This window comes from Orbicella franksi, chromosome 8, assembly GCF_964199315.1.
Source record: "Orbicella franksi chromosome 8, jaOrbFran1.1, whole genome shotgun sequence".
Classification (NCBI taxonomy): domain Eukaryota; kingdom Metazoa; phylum Cnidaria; class Anthozoa; order Scleractinia; family Merulinidae; genus Orbicella; species Orbicella franksi.
This window is the reverse complement of record NC_138152.1, coordinates 3120987-3143240: the sequence shown is the minus strand read 5'-3', so window position 1 is coordinate 3143240 and position 22254 is coordinate 3120987. Positions and strand designations below refer to the sequence as shown.

Below are 22254 nucleotides of genomic sequence, written 5' to 3'. Positions count from 1 at the left end.
TAAAATTTGCTTTGTGTTGTGGTTCTCACTAGTAACTGATGAAATCATATAAAACCCATAGGAGAAGACTCGCCAAGCACTTATCAGAGAATTTTCCTGAAATTTATGGCAAATTAAATTTGAAATTTACGTTTAATTTTTATGTATATATTTTTTTTTCTTTTCCAGATAAAATTAAGATGGTTCTTGCTATCTTAACAGGGCTGTTTGGTGCTTTATCTGTGATTTTACTGGTCGTGTTGACTGTTCTTTGCAGCAATCGAAAGAGACGAGAAAAGAACTGCGAGAATACATTAATCATGTAGTCGATGAAGAAAAGACAGAGCAATAATCCATTGACTCCAGGGACCCGTTCCTCGAAAGCCCCGGAAACATTTGGAGCTCGAAAAACAATTTTTAGTTAATCAGTATTTAAAGACATGGAGGTGTATACGCCTAAAACTTCTTGTATGAAGGGAACCTGTGTTCTTCTTAAGAATAGGTGAAGAAAAAAAAAACAGTTTTGTAGTCATAAGGTTTGAGATTTTGCTATGGCTTTTCGGGTGCGAAAACGTTTCGGGACCTTCGAGGAACGGGCCCGTTTCCCGAAAGCCCTGGAAAGTTCTTGGTTATCTGTATCGAAAAAAAAAAAGAAAAAGAAAAAGAAAAAAAAACAGAGAGAGGTGTATACGCCTGAAACTTCTTGTATGAAGGGAGCTTCTAGTCGTAAATAAAACAGCTCTGTAATCATCAGGTTTGAGATTTTGCCACGGCTTTCCGGGTGCGAGAAACGGGTACGGGGAACTTTTTGGTAAAAACACATGTTTTAGGCATATTTGACATTTTCCCCAATCTACTCAATCTACTTAAATTAAAAGGCATTTGAAACATGAAAGCATGCCATTCTTTCCACTAGCATCGCGCTTTGTGACATTTTTGTTCGGGCAATCGCACAAATCAAAATTTTGGTTGAGAAAGTGGCCTACGTCTTTAGGCTTTTCTGTTTTCTGTTTTGTTAGTCGATTAAGAACGTTTGTATTTTTCTAATCTGTATGTACTAGATGACAAGCATAAAATAACAGTAACAAAAAATGTAAAATTAACCCAAATACTTAAGGGCATGTTTTGTATAACATTAACCATGATGGTTGTCTTATTACATGACACACATCTCGGGTTTGTAATAATCAGCAGTTCTTATTTATAACTGTTCCAAAATAACTTGTGTTCCAAACCATCAAAGTCACCAGGTGATACAAAGTCTGAAGTATTATCAAGGTAGTTGGCCTTGTATACCATGTAAATTGAAAAACATTTTCAGCCTCAAATCGCAAAAAGAAAAATATAAGAACGTTCAGCCTCAGTTCTAAAATTAGACGTTCTTATATTAAAAAAAAGAGTGTACTTTGAATGATTTCATTAGGTGACTTTCAACTCCAGTCTATTGCTAAAATCCCCTCTTTTTTTTTTCAGTCAACAACCGAGGTTTTAAAGACACATACAACATAATGACAAAGCCATGCCAGTGTTTTCCAGCGGTTTTCTGGTTAGCAAGAAGAGGTCCCCTCTATAAACTAACATTTGTTGAGACGTTGCGTGACCGCGATAGTTTCAGTAGCCTCAAAATAGTAATAGAGCAGTAACATTTGCCTTCACATTTCATGCCAAATATTTTCACATTTGCTGGCAATTTTTAAGGGTAAAGGCTAACTTTTTTAGTGTTTATTGTTTTACAAAGATTGTTTTTAGAAGGAAGCTCGAATATTAGCCAACATTTGCATCGCGTGCGGCCTGGTTTAATGGGCACAATTGGTGAAAAGAAACCACAGTCAAACGGTGATCAAACAAATATTACGAGACTGTTTCAATTTACAAAACGAAAACAAAATTCATAGATGTGATCATTACCCTTACTGCCTTCTCGCCAATGAACATCAAGAAACATCTCACTTTTATATAGAACTAACTAAGAAAAGCAAAACTTGCCTAACCCTCTGTATTTTCCTGAAACAAACAAAAAATTCACGCGTACTGCAGTTGCATTACAAAGAGTGTCATTACGTCATGGGTCACTAGTGCCGTGACGGCGTCATTGTAGCATTTGAATAAATCGGTCGGTGAATATTGATAAGATTTACAGCTAAGTAATCATCGTTCTGAACACGGTAAACTTCACCTGTTTATTGTGATGACCGCATCTACACTCTCCCTGTGGTTACTTCACGTGTTATCACTTTGCCTTTGCTGTGGATTCTCAGTGGCTTCTGAGGTCGTCAATACGACTTATGGACCCGTCAACGGGTCAGTAATATCACTGTCGACGAACAAGACTGTTATAACCTACCTCGGCATACCGTTTGCCAAAGCGGAACGTTTTGAATACCCTGTTCCACCGAACCAGTGGACTTCAACACTGCAAGCAAACAAGATTGACAAGATTTGCCCACAACCTAGTCTGCCCGGACAGCCTAGTAGACTCGCGCTCATGAGCGAGGATTGCCTTCTGCTAAATGTGTATGTCCCAGGCAATGCCACAAGCGATTCATCGCTTGCAGTTATGTTGTGGATTCATGGCGGCGCATATATCATAGGGGATACTCTATTTTACGATGGTGGCTTGCTGGCAGCCGAAGGGAACGTTATTGTTGTCACGGCTGCTTATCGTTTGGGAGTTTTTGGATTCTTGAGTTCCTACAGCGATAATTTGAAAGGGAACTACGGCATGCTGGATCAGATAGAGGCCATGAAATGGGTGAATAAAAACATTGAAAGGTACGTTAGTCGACTGGTTTTATTGCCTCCTTCTGCAATCTTGAGTTAAAATCCACCTATTTAAATCACCTTTTACCTCAGGCCTCGATTAAAGCGAAATTCATTCACGGAAGCATCACGCGTCACAACTTTGACAACTTTCTCGGTTCATTCAAAGATGAGCGCAACAGACAAGGTGACGAACAAATGTCGAAACAACAACAAGGGAGCGTGCGAATGATTGAAGAAACAACGAGTAGATTGCATGACAGAAAAACTAAACATTTTAGAGCACCAGTGCCAGTAGCTTGTCACCAGTAGCTGACAAGCACATCCCCTATTACAGATCACGTCACGTCAACTGGTCATTAAAAGAGCTCGGTCACGGTATTTTGAGTTATTTTGGCCTCATACAAAATTACCTTTAAATGGTAGGAAACCTGAAAATAACAGTTTAATAAGATAGAGAAACGCCAAAGAGGTAATGATAAACCATAAAGGAACAAGGATAATAATAATGTTAGCAACGAAAAGCTTTATTTTCATTAGCTTGCATGATTTAATGATATGCACATTTTTCGCTTTTGTCATTTTTGTTGTTTCCCAAATATTGATTAGTTACTCATCTTGAATTTAAATTCAGTCGTTCTTTTATTCTCAACGGTCACTACTAAAGATGTATGTTCAAACGTAACAAACGTCAAGGAATAAGATATATCCCTTTTTTGTTTGTTGGTTTTTTGTTTTTGTTTTTGTTTATGTTTTTGTTTTACAGCAATGCGTCTCATTGCCATGTTTATCACCGCAACTTGCGTGTTATTTCTTGTTAAGTTTAATAGCATGGCCAAAGAAAAAGAGTATTTACCTTTGTTTGCAGTGGGTAACAAACTGCAGTACACATTAACACTCCTCCCAGATCGCTTGTGGAAGAAGCTGAAGGCTGCAAGAGATCTGGGGACGGGATTATTCTTCGCTGTCATCACTGTGTTTATTTCAGTATTTATTTTTGCTCAAGATTTGGTGGTGATTCCAAGAAAGTCACCATATTTGGTGAGTCGGGTGGCGGAATGAGTGTTGCGCTGTTGCTTCTGTCGCCGTTGGCCAGCGGTTTGTACCAGAACGTTATCATACAGAGTGGAACGGCAGTAACTTTGTCAGCACTGTTTGAAAAAGATGAAGCTGAATTACGAGCAAGGTAAAGCATTTATCAGCATTCAGCAGTTTTGCATTCCTCTCTTCAGGTAATATTTAATGTTCTCTTTGTATGGTTGTTTCCAATTCTTTTACATTTGGTAGGGGTTTTTTTTTTCGATCTTTTCCCCAGGAGCTTCGCTAAGGCCGTGGGATGTGAGATGGCTTCCCTGAAAACCTGTGCGAAAAAGAAATCGTTTCAAGACCTTTCATCCGTTCAACTAAAAGTGTTTGATGATCTTAACTTTTTACGCTTTGCACCGGTTGTGGATGGTTACTTTATGCCAGGTATGTGTTATGCTATAATCAAAGTTGTCTCTTGCCGGGACAACCAGTATGGCAATTTGATACGATTTCAACTCTGCTCCTTTATTTTTGGTTTTGGTTTACAACTAATGGTGCATCAAAAAAACCGAGGAATCCACTCTAGGCAAGGATTCGTCCATTTATTTGAAGTACAAGGCACCTCAAGTGATTTTGGATCATTGATTATGATCTAAATGGTCTCAAACAAACGCAGCCTGGGCCGTAGTTTTAAAGTATAATTTCCTGGAATCTTTAGACGTCTCTTTTAGCGGTGTACCAACACTTCATATTCTAGTTACTTTTATTTTATTTTATGCAAAATAGAAGACATTCTTTTTTAAGAAAATCAATGCACCAAACCATCAGTGAATGAGTTGAGCTCTTTATTTACTGTCCACACTATTTCGCTCTCTACGCATTATTTTTAGGGTGGACATCCAAGACAAGACAAAAACTGACGGGAAAAAAAATAAAGTTTCTGTCAATGAATATGCGTTAATATGTGCGAATATCTTATCACTTAGTGCATTTTACTATTATTTGATTTTTGCAGACTCCCCGCTCACACTCCTTAAGGAAGGCAATTTCAACAAGAGCAATATCATTATTGGAGTCACAAAAGATGATGGAACAGTATTTGCCAATGGGTTTTCAGGTTGAACTGAATTAACTTGATTTTAAGACTTACGGTGGGAAGACTGAGTTGCTGATATAGTTCATTTTGCTGTCGTCATAGGCACACAAATTAACTTAAAATCTAATCATCGGCACTGAGTTAAAATGCGAGTTCACTAAATATTTAATCAAAATAGATGTATAGTTTTCATTATCCGCCCTTGCCTCATAATATACCTGATAACGGTAGAAGTAACAGATCTAGTAATGGCTACCATTACAGTAACATAGCAATAACGTAACAGTAAGGCTAACGGTAGTAGTAACAGAACTAACGGTCTGTCTCATTGAGTGACTGACTGACTGACTGACTCACTGACTGAGTGACTGACTGACTGACTGACTGACTCACTGACTGAGTGACTGACTGACTGACTGACTCACTGACTCACTGACTCACAGACTGCTCACAGACTGACTGACTGACTGACTCACAGACTCACTGAATCACTGACTCACTGCATTATAAAAGAATCAAGTGAATGTTATTTCTTATTGTACTAGTTAATGTTAAACCTTTATTGTAAACAGACCAATACCTCCCTTTGGAGAGTAAGGCGCAATAAAGATATACTATACTATACTGTATACTGACTCACTGACTCACTGACTGACTCACTGAGTGATCGATGACTCACTGACTGACTGGCTGACTAAAAGATTGAAAGACTGAAATACCAACCGAGTAACCAACCGAGCGACCGACTGACCGACCAACCAATCGATCAACCCACCGCGGACCGACTAAAAGTGAGTGAGTAAATGAGTGAGTCTCTATTATTCGAGAAAGCTCATTCATTGCACTAATTTCTATGATTATATTTGTCTTAAGGTATCATACCAGCCCTTGACCTCTCCAAAGGAATCTCAAGGAATTTGTTCCTAGATGTTATCAAAAATCGAACATGGGTTCGAAATCAAAACTCTCAAATCCTCGACCTATTGATTTATGAGTACACAGACTGGTTAAATGCGAGTGATCCGCATCTCTTACGCCAGCAGTTCATTGACATCAACACAGATGCAAACTTTAAAGCCCCCGCTATTCAGTCGGCCAATGCATTTGTAAAGAAAGAATCTCCAACATATTTATATCAACTTGAAATAGCACCCGAAAGATTTTCACGTAGTCTACTGCCAATACCTTCTTGGTGGGGAATATTTCACGGAGCTGACATTGTTTACACGTTTGGTTTTCCTCTGTCAATGCCCAGGAACTTTACAACTGCCGCTGAAATCTCTTTCACCAAGGATATGATGACCTTGTGGACTAACTTTGCCAAAACAGGGTCAGTATAGATTTAACAAGGGAAGCTACCAATTGGTCTCAATCATTTCTCGTTTTATAGTGGTTAGGCTGGTAAAAACACTCCTCACATGCGAGAATTGTTCCGAGAAATATCGGTTCTGGTGACTTGACTCTACAGATGTCCGTATAAAGTTTTCTGGATTTGATCGTGTGCGAGGAAATTTAACTGCATCTGATGAAACAGCGGTCAGAGAAATTACACCTATTCCAAGAGAGCTGCGTTACTCGTATGGACCTTTGCTTCATATCGAATCTTCACAGTCTTTTGAGAAGGGAAGGATTAAGAATGCGCAGAGACAATCTACTCTAGCTAGTAGTTACTACAATTTTCTGAATTATAGATATTTGTTTACCGTATTACGAACCTTGAAAGAAGAAGAAAGAAGCCGTCAGCAGTCGTGAATGCATATGGCAAATGAAAGCAAGATCAGTAAAAAAAAAAAAAGAATGGGTAACTAGACTTGAACATGGCCATGAAAAGAACTACAATCGTTTGAGGTTTTTTTTTTTTTTTTTTTTTTTTTTCCTAATGCGTTTTCGGCTATCAGGCTTCAGCCTTTGACGAAATTAACAATTTCGCTAAACTACGCTCGGTTATAGGGCTCTGCTATAACCGAGTGTGTATTGATTATGCTATTGATTAGTGATTATTGCCACGTTCGATAAAGACGCGTGATTTTATTAGAAGGGAAGTTAGTGTGTATCAAAACGATCTAAACGCTATCAGATTATCTCTAACCCTTGCCATTCAGTGCAGGGTTCAAATTTTATGTCACAAGTGCATTTCCATCACTGCCCTGTACAACCCTTACTTTCCCATTTGCGATTTCAGAAATCCTAACAGTCCTACGCCTTTAGGAACCAATTGGCCCCAGTACACCGCTGAGCGAGGAGAATACATGGGACTAAGTTCAAATATGACAGTAAGGTACAAGATGCGTCCAAATAAGATGGCTTTATGGAATGAGCTTCTACCAAGTCTTGGAGAAACAGTAAAACCCACCAGAAGTAGCGATGTGCGAACAACAATTAGAAAACCTGACGACAAGAAAGGTATAATAATAAAATCTAAGTACGAAATACACTGCATGTATCTCATTTGATTGTGTTTTTTCTCTTCTTTATTCTATTTCACCAGTAACTATAAATCAGATAGAGTCCACAGAAGTGACGGTCTAAAATGAATAAAACTCTCCAAGCACTGACCAAAGAAATTTCTTGAAATGTATATCATTTGATTGTGTTTCTTTTCTGCTCTATTCTATTTGTTGTATATTTTAGTTTTCAGTATAGTAACTATAATTCAGATAGAGCTCATAGCAGTGTCTTAAGACTCTATGGCAAACACAATTTAAAAATGACTTTTTTTTCCTTTCCAGATAATATCACGATGGTCCTTGCTATCCTAACAGGGGTGTTTGTTACTTTAGCTGTGATTTTACTCTCCACATTTTTTAACAGGAACAGAATCTAAAATGATTAGATTAAGATCAGGTCTTCATACAGAACGCTTTGAATTTTAGTTTCGAAAAGTAATTTGTCTTGCCCGATACGTACGCTACACGACTGGAAACTCGCGCCACTTTTTCATCCAATCAGAAGTAAGACCAAAGCCAGTCGTGACTTGTTGGAACACGTTTTCCCGCGCTTCGCGTCAGTTACATGTAATCACTCAGAGTTTTGATTGGTTGATTTTGTGGTCAGTACCCTTTTGGTTTGGTTTACAACACTCAATTGAAAACCTCTCTAAAAAGAAATCAATTACAGTAGATATCTTGCTGTCAAAAGATGATTGCACGCTTTGAGGCTAAAATAAAGGGTTGAGTCGTTTTTTATTTGTTTGTTTGTTTTGTTTTGTTTTGTTGTTGTTGTTGTTGTTTTTTTTTTGCCAGTTTTTTTTTGGGCGGGGGGCAAGGAGGGGATTAAATTCAGAGATCGCAAGGAGCCCATTAAAAACTACCCTCCATGGGCATTTTCTGCGAGAAAGCAAGCAGGTGCATGTATACATCACAAAGGGCTAGACAACTTGTTCATTCCAGGTATGATAAGATTAATATATAACTGTATAAATGGAAACATAGGTGAGATGAGGCCACATCGAATATCATCAGCATTGCTACCAGAAGGGGTGACGCTTGTATTATGTCTACTTTACATTATATTTTGAGTACAAGAGCATATCAGTGATATTATGGCGTTACGCTACTTCCGTTTAACTCCCAGGATTAAACGGTAGGAAGTAAGTCGAATCAATAGTTCTAACAAGGTTTCAGGAAACACTCTTGATAAAGTTCGTAAATACTGAACTCCCCCCAAAGAAATAAATAAATGCAACCCTAATATAAATCTCAAAAAAATCTGGCGATCACAATGAACCGATTAAACTAACATATAATACGCACTTTCCGAGAACAAGCAAACAGGCATAAAGCACAAACATAATGCTCAAGTAGGTTCAAATCGGGCCAGATGGAGTCAGATCGTATTGTATTCATAAAAATAGCGATAGTGAAAACGCACACTGTTTACTTTATCTAGCGTTACTGTTGCTTTACACTTGTTTAGTTTGTTAGTGGATTTTTTGGCACCCTGAAACAAGTTATACGAGGCAGACCAAAGAAAAGGACTTTTGGCTTTGTATTCTATTTGTATTTTATTCTACACCATTAGTACTCCGTTTTAGTGACCTGTTGAAAAAGGTTATAGACTGGGCGGCCCACATGACAGGCAAATGGACAAGGTTCCATATCAGAAAGATGTTACATGCTTACAAAAAAATTAAAGCCTCTCGTCAGAAGAAAGTAGAGCTTTCGATATTCAACAGGGGGATTCATGCTGACGTCATTGCTTACATTTTTTGCTCAATTGCATACAGCTTTGCGTAAAGAAGGAAACATGTAGATAAGAATTGACTTCAGGCAGCTAAAGAGCTAGAGAAACTTCAACATGGTGAAAATTTTAGCTCTTTTGGTGGAATATTCAAGGAGATATTGTCTTTCAAAAACTGCAAAATTTCTGGGTGGCAAAAGCACTAATGAGCTCATACGTTCTTTGTAAAATGTTGAGTTTTTAAACCCGTGTTGCACAAAACGTATTCAATACATGAGGCTCATATTCATTGGCAGGGTTAATCGTACTATGGCCTTTCAATATTCAGAACTGATTTATTTGTAGCTCCATCAGAAACCGGGCAAATATTGTAAACAAGGATTCCCCTATTGACCAAGATACTTCAGAATCACTGTCCATGAAATTCTGTTGACAATCAATACAAACTGTATTGTAATTAGTAGCGGTCGTGTTAATTAATAAAGCTTACTTTATTATAATTATAACACAGGTTTTGCGTCAAATATTATGATATTTTCGCGAGAGATAGTTCTGCCATTGTTTTTTAGATTTATGATTTTATGTTTATAGGTTCTACACATTAGAAGACGTTTTGAATGAACACAAATCAAAGTTTCATTAAACAACACTTGAGCCTTCATTCATGTCACACACACGCGATTCGAACCCACATTAAAATTTCTAAGGGTGTTTTACTTCATGGACGTGCTGCAAAGAATAAAATATATACCCCCAAAGGTGCTTCGCCTACAGACGAAAAACTTTCATGTCGTCTTTGGGAAAGAATGGTGTACATTTCAAACGAGCGGAAGTTGAATGCATTTTTGTGCAAGTTTCTTCGACGTTTATGTTAAGATTCACAAGATCCCACGAAAATAAACTCACAACTCAGAAAAGCTGTGCCTGACTTCTCTTTGTCAAATATATATATATTTTTTTAAACTCGCATTTACTCTTAATTTCAATGTTCCGGCCTACAGAGTATTAACTTTTCGTATCAATGATGGATGTTTAATTTCTGTTACTTTACGGCAGTTACGGCTCCTAAGAGCACCAACTAGCGTCTTGATACAAAGTTCTATAAATTTGCGTGAAACGCTTCTCCGAATAATGCGCGAATGAAGAAGCGGGAAGCCGAAAATTTGGGTGGAACTCTTCTCCGAATAACGCGCGAATGAAGAAACGGGAAGCCAAAAATCTTGGAGAAATGGTTTATATATCAATCTTCTATCACATCATTCCCAGATTCTTGACTTGATGTATTGAATGGTTACGATTTTTTGATTGCGTGACAGTGAAAACCGGCACCACAATTGATGAAAAAGAAACCACGGTGATTAAACAAACTCATATTAATATGTGACTAGGTGACATACTGTTGATATGTAAAACCAAAACAAAAGTGCCCCAAATCTCCATATAAGAGGTTATTATCCTTGCTGCCTTGTAAAGAGCCGCCTTCGATCCAATGATCATAAAGAAATATTTCACTAGCTATTACATAGAGCAATACGAATACGAAAACTGCCCTAGCATGGTAGGTAATTCTGCCTGCAATTTCGAGAAACAACAAAATCAAGTCATGCATAGTGCAGCTGCATTGCAAAGAATGTCATTAGGCAATGAGTAACTAGTGCCATGACGGTCGTCATAGTAGCATTTGAATACATCAGCCGCTCTATTGATCAGATTTATAGAATAAGTGGTATCGTTCTGAACACTGAAAACTTCGTCCGTGCGTTGCGATGACCGCATCTACACTCTTCATGTGCTTACTTTACATTCTGTCACTCTGCCTTTGCTGCCGATTCTTAGTCGCTTCTGTGGTCGTGAATACGACTTATGGACCTGTCAACGGGTCAGTAATATCACTGTCGACGAACAAGACTGTTATAACCTACCTCGGCATACCGTTTGCCAAAGCGGAACGTTTTGAATTTCCGGTTCCTCCGGATAAGTGGACTTCAACACTGCAAGCAAACAAGACTGACAAGATTTGCCCACAACCTAGTCTGCTCGATGCGCCGAGTAAACTCTCGCTTATGAGCGAGGATTGCCTTCTGCTAAATGTGTATGTCCCAGGCAATGCCACAAGCAACTCTCAGCTTGCAGTTATGTTGTGGATTCATGGGGGCGCATATATCATTGAGGATACTACATCTTACGACGGTAGCGTGCTGGCAACCGAGGGGAACGTGATTGTTGTCACGGCTGCTTATCGTTTGGGAGTTTTGGGATTCTTGAGCGCGAACAGCGACAATCTGAAAGGAAACTACGGCATGCTGGATCAGGTAGAGGCCATGAAGTGGGTGAGCAAAAACATTGAAAGGTAGGTCAGTCGGTTGCTTTTATTGTCTCCTTCTACAAAGTTTCTTTAATGTAGGGAATCTCAGCTGAAAAGCAAGTTCCAAAGTATATCTCATGGTGCTCTTTAATTAATCTTGCCGGCATTTTATATCTCTGTCAGTTTAAATCTCCTGGGCGTCGTCATGTTTACTTTATGGTAATTTATGACACCAATGCGCAGTAAGCGATCTCGATATTGAGTCTACGGAGGACAATTACTGTCAACTTTCAACTTTCAACTTTATTGCTTCCATCACCTATTACAATATTATATACTATAAATCGCCGAATATTACTATTTTGTTGATACAAAACAAGTGATGAGGGAGTCTATAGAAAAACAAAAAAAAAATGCTTGAAATTATAGATCCCTAATTTGACATTTATCAACTAACTGATATTAGTATATTCTCAGCTCCGACTATTGCATTTCTAGCTCTCTGATTGGCTCAAAAACTCCGACTATGAGCCATTAGTCGGAGTTTTACCTTATATGGAAAACAGTGCGCCAAGTTTAAAAATTTTCCGCTCTGTAAAATTGTTGAAATAAAAATCGGCGGCAAAAACCCGATTAAGAATATACTAAAACAATTATTCCATTCGACCTTGTTGGATATGAAGTGATCATAACCAACTCGCGCTACGCGCTCGTTGGTTATTTATCACTTCATATCCAACGCGGTTTCATGGAATAATTGTTAAATAGTTATCAAACTTGAGACAACTCAAAATATCTTATGAAATAATCAACGAATCAATTACTTGTTGGAACTTTAAATAGTCATCGGAATATAAATTATAAGCGATCACAGGCCTTTTTATATCTCTAGACTCACGCAATTATGCACGGTTTTGGAAACGTCCGAACGCGCACTAACGTCACAATTTTACAAAAATAAACATTGCGGCGCGAGAGATTGAAAACAACAGCTGAAGTTAAGAGCCACTGCCTGTAATTATGGAGAATCCGACGACAGGTCGGAAAATTCGGATTTCTTTTATCGCTTCAAATAGACCCTTTTGGTGAACTGTTTTAAGAAATATACTTTCAAAGTTCCAGTGACTTCACATTTTGTGAAATCTAGGAAAGCTGGAAATACCGCTCAATCAACCAAGATGGCCGATGGAATTTATGCAAAATTGCTCATTTTCAACAGGCCAATACAGAAGGAAGGGAACTTGCCTGGATTTCATGTTCACACAGTTTGTAATTTACACTTTGATCAATACTCTGAGCTAAAAGTCATCTTGAAATAAATACTTTTTGTCTACTTCTTGGCCGTTTGAAAAATACAACTATCGCAATTTAATTTACTTGTAAAATTTCAACTGATTTTAGAGGGTCATAACTCTTCTAGTATACGAATCTCTCAACAAATAAACGATTCTAAAGGAAGAGATATGCTCTAAGTATATCATATCTAAATGGCTAGTTTGGCCCGTGAAAATTAAGCGCGCTAGATGAAAAACTATTAAGGGTATTTTGCCCATTTGCGCCTTTTTTGGACGAGCGAGCAAGAACTTCGATAAATCGTTTATTAAAGTCACAACTTGCAGCTATAAGCTGAATTACTTGTGTTGTATACTAAATGTTTAAAAAATTCAACTATAAAAATTCCTAACTAACATAAAAAAAATGACTTAATAATAAAATACATCAAACTAGTATAAAATTCTATTTACAATTGTTGTTTATTCGATTTCGCAGTCATCTTTATGAACATAACTCGACATGTTTCATAGCACAAATTATTCTTTGACATTGTGTATCACACATGTAAGCAATAATTTAAATCATACCTAATCAATGGCCTTGGTTATGGATGGCAAAGTGCCATAGAAATCTACGTGAGAAGACGACGTGACTCTTGTGACGGGCCATAAAGACTAATAAAGTCGTGAACGGGATTTTCACAATCCAAAATCGCCGTAAATTTGACAGATAAAACCGAGAGACGTTCGCTACTTCCTTTTTGGCCATTTTCCCTATGTATCTTTGTCTAAACAATGTAGAGGGAAAAGTTCAAATGCAGCGGTTTAAAACTGTGACTGGTCAACCAGCGTCAGTGTTGTCGTGGTGAATTGCATGGCGTGACACCGTGACAAGGAAAATAATTTGCATGTTCATGTTGTGTACACAAACGTTACATAAACACTTGCGATTCGTTCCGAGCAAACGTTCTATTAATCGTTGCAGTCGGGATTCGTTCCCCTTTTATAAAGTAAAAAGAGAGAATTTATAAAACCAAGGAAGAAGTAGCGATGCCTTTTCTCCATTTCTTCGCCAAAGGTGCTCAAGTTTTGAATGCAGGACTACCGTTCCACCTTAAGGGCCGACATTTTGCCAAAATCGTCTGCTTGGGCGCCGGCTGATTTCTAGAGGACTCTGTCATCTATAACCAAGGCTTATTCTGAGGTATCATTTAAAGTATTGATTAAGTCTACAATACACGATGTTTACGAATAATTTGTGTTATGAAACATGTCGAATTATGTTCATAAAGATGACTGCGAAATCAAAGTTCTTGCTCGCTCGTCCAAAAAAGGCGCAGTTGGTCAAAATACCCTTTATAGTTTTTCGTCTAGCGCGCTTAATTTTCACGGTCCAAACTAGCCATTTAGATATCGTATACCTATAGCATAGCTCTTCCTTTAGAACCGTTTATTTGTTGAGAGATTCGTATACTAGAAGAGTTATGACCCTCTAAAATCAGTTGAAATTTTACAAGTAAAGTTGTATTTTTCAAACGGCCAAGAAGTAGACAAAAGGTATTTACTTCAAGATGACTTTTAGCTCAGAGTATTGATCAAAGTGTAAATACAAACTGTGAGAACATGAAATCCAGGCAAGTTCCCTTCTTTCTGTACTGGCCTGTTGAAAATGCGCAATTTTGCATAAATTCCATCGGCCATCTTGGTTGATTGAGCGGTATTTCAAACTTTCCTAGATTTCACAAAAATGTGAAGTCGCTGGAACTTTGAAAGTATATTTCTGAAAATACTTCACCAAAGGGGTCTTTTTGACACAATAAAAGAAAATCCGAATTTTCCGACCTGTCGTCGGATTAATTCTCCATATTTATACACAGTGGCTTTCAAACGCCCAGTAGTCAAAACAGACAAAAACTATCGAGTTCTAATTGCTTTCACTGTTTAACACAAACGCAAACTTATGATTTAGAACAAAACTGTGTTTTAGCCAAGGTTCCTACAAATAAAAAAAACTTAATAACCTTGACTAAATATATTTTGTTGTTTACCTTTTCAAGATGATGCCATACTTAGTGACATCAAAATGTTGGTCGTGACTATTCTTGTTTGCACTAGATGACAAACTATACAGTCTAATTAGAAGAAAAAAAAATACTCGTTCCCAGATCGTTTGTAGACGAAGCCAAAGGTGTTGGCTGCAACAGAACTGAACACGGGTTTAATATGCACTGTCGGGTATATTTATTTATCTATCTATCTATCTATCTATCTATCTATCTATCTATCTATCTATCTGTCTGTCTGTCTGTCTGTCTCTGTCTGTCTGTCTGTCTGTCTATCTATCTGTCTAACTGTCTAAATTTATTTATTTATTTATTTACTATTTATCAAATTGTTGTTACAAATTATAGGTTTGGTGGGGATCCTAAGAAAGTCACTATATTTGGTCAGTCAGCTGGTGGATTTAGTGTTGGGCTGATGCTGTTGTCGCCTTTGGCCAGCGGTTTGTACCAGAACGTTATTTTGCAGGGTGGAGCGGCACCAGCTTTGCCCGCATTTTTGGAAAAAGATCAAGCCGAATTACGAGCAAGGTAACGACCTTATTCGCCTTCGGCATTTTTTTTTCTTTTTTTTGCTGCCCTCTTATAATATGCCTGTCTTCAGGTAACATTTAATGTTGTCTATGTTTAATTGTTTCCATTTTTGTTACGTTTTTTAGTTTATATTTACGTTACCTATTGATTGATTGACTGACTGACTGACTCACTGAATGAATGACTGACTAAATGGCTGACTGACTGACTGACTGATTCATTGATTGATTGATTTGACTGATTGATTGATTGATTGATTGATTGATTGATTGACTGATTGATTGATTGATTTTTTTATTTTTTATTTTTCCTCCAGGAGCTTTGCCAAAGCTGTGGGATGTGAGATGTCTTCACTGAAAGCCTGTGCGAAAGAAAAATCCTTTCAAGACCTTCTAACTGCTCAGGTCAAAGTGTTTGATGATCTTAACTTTTTGAACTTTGCACCGGTTGTGGATGGTTACTTTATGCCAGGTACGTGGTAATCTATAATCAAAATTGCCATTCGCAGGGACAAGATGAATTCATGATCCAAGATCACTTGGGTCAAGGTGCATTAAAGAAACCGAAGAATCCATTCTGGGTAAAGATTCATCGCTTCCTTTGAAGCAGCCTCAAAGGAACTCATTCCCATGCAGTAGTTTTAAAGTATAATTTATTTATTTTTAACGGCCGGCAGACGAACATTACATGTATTAGTGAGCTTTTTTTCTTTCGGGCAAAATGAACGATAGTTTTTTTGCTTTTTTTTTTTTTTTAAGAAAGTCAATGTAACCGGCAAAGCATCAGTAATTGAGTCGGGTTCCATTTACTCGCAGTTTCCTTTGCTTCCCGCTGCGTCTCTCTTGACGCATTGCCTTTAGGGTGGACATCCTTGATATTGGAGAAACTTTCAAAGAAAATACAACAAATGTTGTCATTGAAAGTGTTTAACTATTTAGTATACGAATCTCGTATCACTTTGTGCATCTTACAATCTCCATTGTTGCAGACTCCCCGGTAAAACTCCTCGAGGCCGGCAAGTTCAACAAGAGCAATATCATGATTGGATTCACAAGAGATGATGGAACAGTCCTTGCGTCTGGTGTTCCAGGTTGAGCTGAATTCACTTGATTTTATGACTTATAGTGGGGTAGAGTTGAGTGCTAATTAATTTAGTTCATTTGTGCTATCATAATGGGTACACAAATTAGTCTAAAATCTAGTCATCTGTACTGACGGTGTTAAAATGCGAGGTCACTGAAATACCCAATCAAAATATCGTTTTCATTTTCCGCCCTTGATTCTTGATTTATAATATATTTGGTAACTGTAGTAGTAACAGGAATGGTCGCAACCGTAAGGGTAATATTAATGTTAGATGTGACCGCCATTGCAGTAACGTAAAAGTAACGCAAACGGTAGTATTAACACTACTAACTGTCTGTCTGATATCCTGCATAACTGGTGGTTTATTTGGTTGGGATAAGGACCATAAAGAGCGCAAGCTTGCGTGATCCACGAAAACGAATGGCGAAGCCGCGAGTGGACTGGGGGAAAAATGAGGAAAAAAATTTTTTTTTGGTCTCTCCCACAGCGTCCTCGCGGCATCGCCGCTCTCACCGCCTGTCTGAGTGCTGACTGACTGACAGACTGACTGACTGATTAATGGCAACAGACTGGCTGACTGACTGACTGACTGACTGACTGACCGACCTACTAACAGCTGACTGATGACTACAGCCTGGCTGACTGACTGACTGACTAGCTAAATGACTGATGACTGACTGACTGACTGACTTTTCTGACTGACTGATTGATGACTGACTAAAAGAGACTGAGTGAATGAGTGAGTCGCTATTATTCGAGGAAGCTTATTCATGCACTTATTTCTACTACTCTATTTCTCTTTAGGTGTCTTACCAGTACTTGACCTGTCTAAAGGCATCATAAGGAATCTGTTCGTAGAGGTGATCAAAAATCGAACGTGGGCTCGAAATCAAAACTCTCAAATCCTCGAGTTTGTGATTTATGAGTACACAGACTGGTCAAATTCTACCGACCCTCATCTTTTACGCCAGCAGTTCATTGACCTAAACACAGATGTAAACTTTAAAGCCCCCGCTATTCAGTCGGCCAATGCATTTGTAAAGAAAGAATCTCCAACATACGTATATCAACTTGAAATTGCAGCCAAAAGACCTTCAGCTACTTTTCCTCCAGTGCCCTCCTGGATGGGAATATATCATGGAGCTGATCTTCTTTACACGTTTGGTTTTCCCCTGATAATGCACGAGAACTTTACAACTGCCGCGGAAATCACTCTCAGCAGGGATATGATGACCTTGTGGAGTAATTTTGCGAAAACAGGGTAGGTATATATTCAACAAGGGATGCTACGCAGTCCTCTTAATCGTTTCTTTTTTCCTTGTGCGTACGCTGGTAAAAGATCCCTCGCATACAGTCTACAGATTATTTACAGTTTGTTTGCTTGTTTGTTTGTTTCTTTCTTTTTTGGCTATCACAAATTTCATATTACAGATAAATACGCATGAGAGATTTGATTCTAAAAAACTGTACTGGTTACTTGACTTTACAAATGCCAGTATAAAGTACCCTGGATTTGATCCAGCTCGAGGAAATTAAACTACATCCGCGGAAACTGTGTATGGTCAGAGAAACTACAGGTCGAATCTTCGACACCTTTTGAGAAGGGAAGTATTAAGCACGCGCCAAGTGATATTGCACGCTTGCGAGTACTACAATTTCTGGTTTATAGACAGTCGTTTTATCGTATTACAAAACTTAAAAGGTAAATATAAAGGACAAAAAAGCTATTGTGGGAACAATGTAATCAGCCATCGTGAACGCATATTGTAAATGTAAGTAACAGTAGTGGCAAAAAATACAAGCAACTATAGGTTGATAACTCAGTTGGTAGAACGATGCGCCGGTATCGCAGGGGTCATGGGTTCGAATCTCGCTCAGGCCTGAATTTTTTCAGGCTTTAATTTCACAACTGCTTAAGTTGTGTATATAACTGCGATGATCAATGATGTGTTCATCTTTCTCCAATATATGATCTTTCATATATTCACTTGTAGCGTTAGGCATGTTCGTGAAAAAAACAACAACAACGACAACTAAATCACAAATAAATGACCTTTCGGATATTAGGCTTCAATCTTTGACGAGGAGCAACATTTCCGAAAATCCCACTCGGGATTTAGTTTCGCTATTTACTGATCATTGCACTGGAGACGTTACGTAAAGACAATTCAATCCATTGAAATGGATTGACTTGAATATCACAAGGACCAAAATTTTGAAAACTTAAAACGCTAGTTTTATCAACCTTACCATTGCCATTCAGTGGAAGATTGTCATATAATATCACAAATGCATTTCCATCACTGCAATGTACATTGCTTACTTTTGCATTTGTGATTTCAGAAATCCCAACAATCCAAAGCCCTTACGAACACATTGGCCCCAGTACAGTGCTAAGCGAGGAGAATACATGGGACTAAGTCCAAATATGACAGTAAGGTACAAAATGCGTCCAAATAAGATGGCTTTATGGAATGAGTTTCTACCAAGTATTGAAGAATCAGTAAAACCGACCACATGGAGCGAACGTAGTAAAGCTGACGACAAGAAAGGTATTGTAATAAAATATAAGTACGGCACGTGCCTAATATATCTCGCTTTATTGTGTATGTGTTTTTTCTTTCTTTTTTTTTCTTTTTCTTTTTCTTTTTCTTTTATTTTTTTTGCTGGGTTTTGATATGTTTGTTCGATTGGTTTTGTAGTAACTATATAGGCCATTTTGTTTGCTTTTGCGCGTACGCTGGCTTATTCTACCAACCTCCACAAGTAAAAAATTAGTTTTCGCGAAAAATATGAAATCAGCTAGAATCCATAGGAGTGTCTAAAAGGACGAAAACTCGCCATGCAAGAACTTGCCGAAAGATTTTGGTGAAATTTCTAGCAAGTAAAATTGGAAAATAGTGTTTATTTTTTAATTTTTTTTTTAATTTTTGTTTTTTTTTTTTACCTTTCCAGGAAATATCAAACTGGTCCTTGCTATCTTAACAGGGGTGTTTGCTGCTTTAGTGGTGATTTACTAGTCGTGTTGATTGTAACTTGCTGCAAACGAAAGCAACGAGGCAGAATGGATGGTTTTTGCGTTATCTGTCTGTTGTATGTATATATATATATATATATATATAGGCAGAATAATATGGTTTTCCAAACGGTGACTTCCAGTAGAAGGATCAAAAGATACCGTGCTTCAATGTGAATTTTAGTTAAGTGTAAGATGAGGCGTCATGAAGCAAACTTCTAACTGTTCCGGCTTTTAATGTGACGTTTCGGCCTTCGGCCTTCTTCAGATTGGAACAATATTTACAAGTTAAAAAATAAAACGTTAAAAATCCTAGTAAGTTTACAGATTTGCATGTATATATATAAGATCAGAAAAATGTAAATATAATTACATAATGCTATACCACCTGAAATAATAGATTACATAACAAGCTAATGTCAACTTACAAGAACGCGCCGAGTGATAAGATTACAACAATGTATCTGCGAGCGCCTTAATTACTAAGTGTATAATAGTCAGTCTAATTCTGTATTGTAACAAGCTAATGGCAACTTACAAGAACGCGCAAGTGATGAGATTACAACAATGTATCTGCGAGCGCCTTAATTACTAAGTGTATAAGTGTATAATAGTCAGTCTATTATAGTCAGTCTTATCACTCGGCGCGTTCTTGTAAGTTGACATTAGCTTGTTATGTAATCTATTATTTCAGGTGGTATAGCATTGTGTAATTATATTTACATTTTTCTGATCTTATATATATATACATGCAAATCTGTAAACTTACTAGGATTTTTAACGTTTTATTTTTTAACTTGTAAATATTGTTCCAATCTGAAGAAGGCCGAAGGCCGAAACGTCACATTAAAAGCCGGAACAGTTAGAAGTTTGCTTCATGACGCCTCATCTTACACTTAACTATATCTATCTATCTATCTATCTATCTATCTATCTATCTATCTATCTATCTATCTATCTATATATATATATATATATTCATTAAATGTAGTTCAGGACTTCATGAGTGATTCATCGTTTTATTGCTACAGACCTGTTTCGTATGGTCAACAAGTGACCACACTCATCAGGCAACATCAACGAATGACCGGTTAATTTAAATGCTGGCGGTTAAATACAAATTCAAATAGTTGCTATGGTGCTGATTATTGCGTTACGTTATCTTAAGGTTTTTGAGTACATATCTGTTTCTGTGAGGGCACGAAGTTGCTAATTCATTACGTTTGTTGAGGCTACATAGGTCTTTCCTGCAGATTATTAGAAATTTTTCGTAAAGACATAAACTGCATTTTTTTAGTTACGTTGTTGTAAGGCTTGGATTTTCTGAGGACTTTCCATGCTATATTCAATATAGCATGGAAAGTCCTCAGAAAATCCAAGCCTTACAACAACGTAACTAAAAAAATGCAGTTTATGTCTTTACGAAAAATTTCTAATAATCTGCAGGAAAGACCTATGTAGCCTCAACAAACGTAATGAATTAGCAACTTCGTGCCCTCACAGAAACAGATATGTACTCAAAAACCTTAAGATAACGTAACGCAATAATCAGCACCATAGCAACTATTTGAATTTGTATTTAACCGCCAGCATTTAAATTAACCGGTCATTCGTTGATGTTGCCTGATGAGTGTGGTCACTTGTTGACCATACGAAACAGGTCTGTAGCAATAAAACGATGAATCACTCATGAAGTCCTGAACTACATTTAATGAATATACTATGCTCCTCTAAGAGTTGAGCGCTTTTTGAAATCCATTCACCACAAGGAAATAGAATATATATATATATATATATATATATATATATATATATATATATATATATACATTCATCATCATTATTATCATCATCATCATGTCTTGTCATCCGCATTATCACAAGGACCAGGGTCAAAAGGATTAGATTTAGATAAGGTTTTCATGTAGAACGAAATCAAATAGAGTAGGTTTAGACATGGACATATAGACAGACGTAGACATAAACGTAGACCTAGACTTAGACTTAGACCTAGACCTAGACATAAACGTAGACCTAGACCTAGACCTAGACCTAGACCTGGACCTGGACCTAGACCGACACCTACACCTAGACCTAGACCTAGACGCAGACGCAGACATAAACATAAACATAGACATAAACATAGACATAGACATAGACCTAGACCTAGACCTAGACCTAGACCTAGACATAGACATGGAGATATAGACATAAGCATACATATGTAGACGTAGACAAAGACATTTCATACTGGCAAAAGAGATGGCTGTAGCTTTGAGGTTAAAATAAAAGGATGGTTATATCACGACTTACACTAGTGAGTAGGCTTCATCCTGAAAGGGTTTTTAAATCACAAATTTGTTTTCTTATTTTTTTCTAGATTTTTGGGTGTTTTGTTTTGTTTTGATTCTTTTTTGGATTCTTTTTTTTTTCCTTCTTCTTTTTCTATTCGTTTTCATTTTGTTTTGTTTGTTTGTTGTTGTTTCTTCTTTAAACGGTTTATTGGAGAAAGAAAGGGTCGAACTCAATCCCCCCACTCCGCTCTTGCTCCACTCCACGCGACCTCTATCTTTCTGTGCTTCTGATGAAGACCTGTGAATGTCTTAACGTGTTATCTAATTATTTAAAACTACAATGGGAGAGCCTTCTCCTCCAGAGTGACCGAATGCTATTTTATATCCTTTCATTGGTGCCAATTTGCAAATAGATTAAATCATAAGCGTTGATGTAGGCCTGAACCCGTACAAACAAACCGGCGGCGGGTGAGCTCCACCCCCACCCCCACCCGGGGGTACTCCCTTATATGGGCTATATAGGCATGCACAAAGGGTGTGTTTTTTTAGCCGCTTTGTATATTATTTTGAGAAGAAGCTACTTTTTTCATCATTATCGATACGGCTATTGCCTTTAACATCGGTCTGAACTAGCAAACTAATTAT

The 22254-nt window shown here is 37.6% G+C and overlaps 3 protein-coding genes across 3 annotated transcripts in view; 2 read left to right on the top strand and 1 right to left on the bottom strand.

Moving 5' to 3' along the window:
• The window catches only part of LOC145494095 (uromodulin-like), a 262517-nt gene that overhangs the window by 56545 nt on the left and 183718 nt on the right, over positions 1–22254 (bottom strand). The gene's annotated exons all lie outside the window — the stretch shown is intronic.
• On the top strand, positions 1363–8186 carry LOC145495994 (acetylcholinesterase-like). The gene is made up of 7 exons (XM_081475598.1): positions 1363–2751; positions 3746–3925; positions 4055–4209; positions 4781–4882; positions 5735–6191; positions 7044–7264; positions 7591–8186. The coding sequence occupies exons 1-7, from the start codon at positions 2168–2170 to the stop codon at positions 7683–7685; spliced, it is 1794 nt and encodes a 597-aa protein (XP_081331724.1). The 5' UTR covers positions 1363–2167; the 3' UTR covers positions 7686–8186.
• Positions 9717–19381, top strand: LOC145495997 (neuroligin-4, Y-linked-like). The gene is made up of 7 exons (XM_081475600.1): positions 9717–11390; positions 15031–15210; positions 15530–15684; positions 16202–16303; positions 17104–17560; positions 18643–18851; positions 19255–19381. The coding sequence occupies exons 1-7, from the start codon at positions 10807–10809 to the stop codon at positions 19317–19319; spliced, it is 1752 nt and encodes a 583-aa protein (XP_081331726.1). The 5' UTR covers positions 9717–10806; the 3' UTR covers positions 19320–19381.

Excerpts from the sequence above, each read along its gene's own strand:
- LOC145495994 (XM_081475598.1), top strand. The coding sequence starts at position 2,168 with ATGACCGCATCTACACTCTCCCTGTGGTTACTTCACGTGTTATCACTT. Across the intron at positions 3,926-4,054 it reads GAAGCTGAATTACGAGCAAG|GAGCTTCGCTAAGGCCGTGG; the intron begins GTAAAGCATTTA and ends TCTTTTCCCCAG. Across the intron at positions 4,210-4,780 it reads GGATGGTTACTTTATGCCAG|ACTCCCCGCTCACACTCCTT; the intron begins GTATGTGTTATG and ends TGATTTTTGCAG.
- LOC145495997 (XM_081475600.1), top strand. The coding sequence starts at position 10,807 with ATGACCGCATCTACACTCTTCATGTGCTTACTTTACATTCTGTCACTC. Across the intron at positions 15,211-15,529 it reads CAAGCCGAATTACGAGCAAG|GAGCTTTGCCAAAGCTGTGG; the intron begins GTAACGACCTTA and ends TTTTTCCTCCAG. Across the intron at positions 15,685-16,201 it reads GGATGGTTACTTTATGCCAG|ACTCCCCGGTAAAACTCCTC; the intron begins GTACGTGGTAAT and ends CCATTGTTGCAG.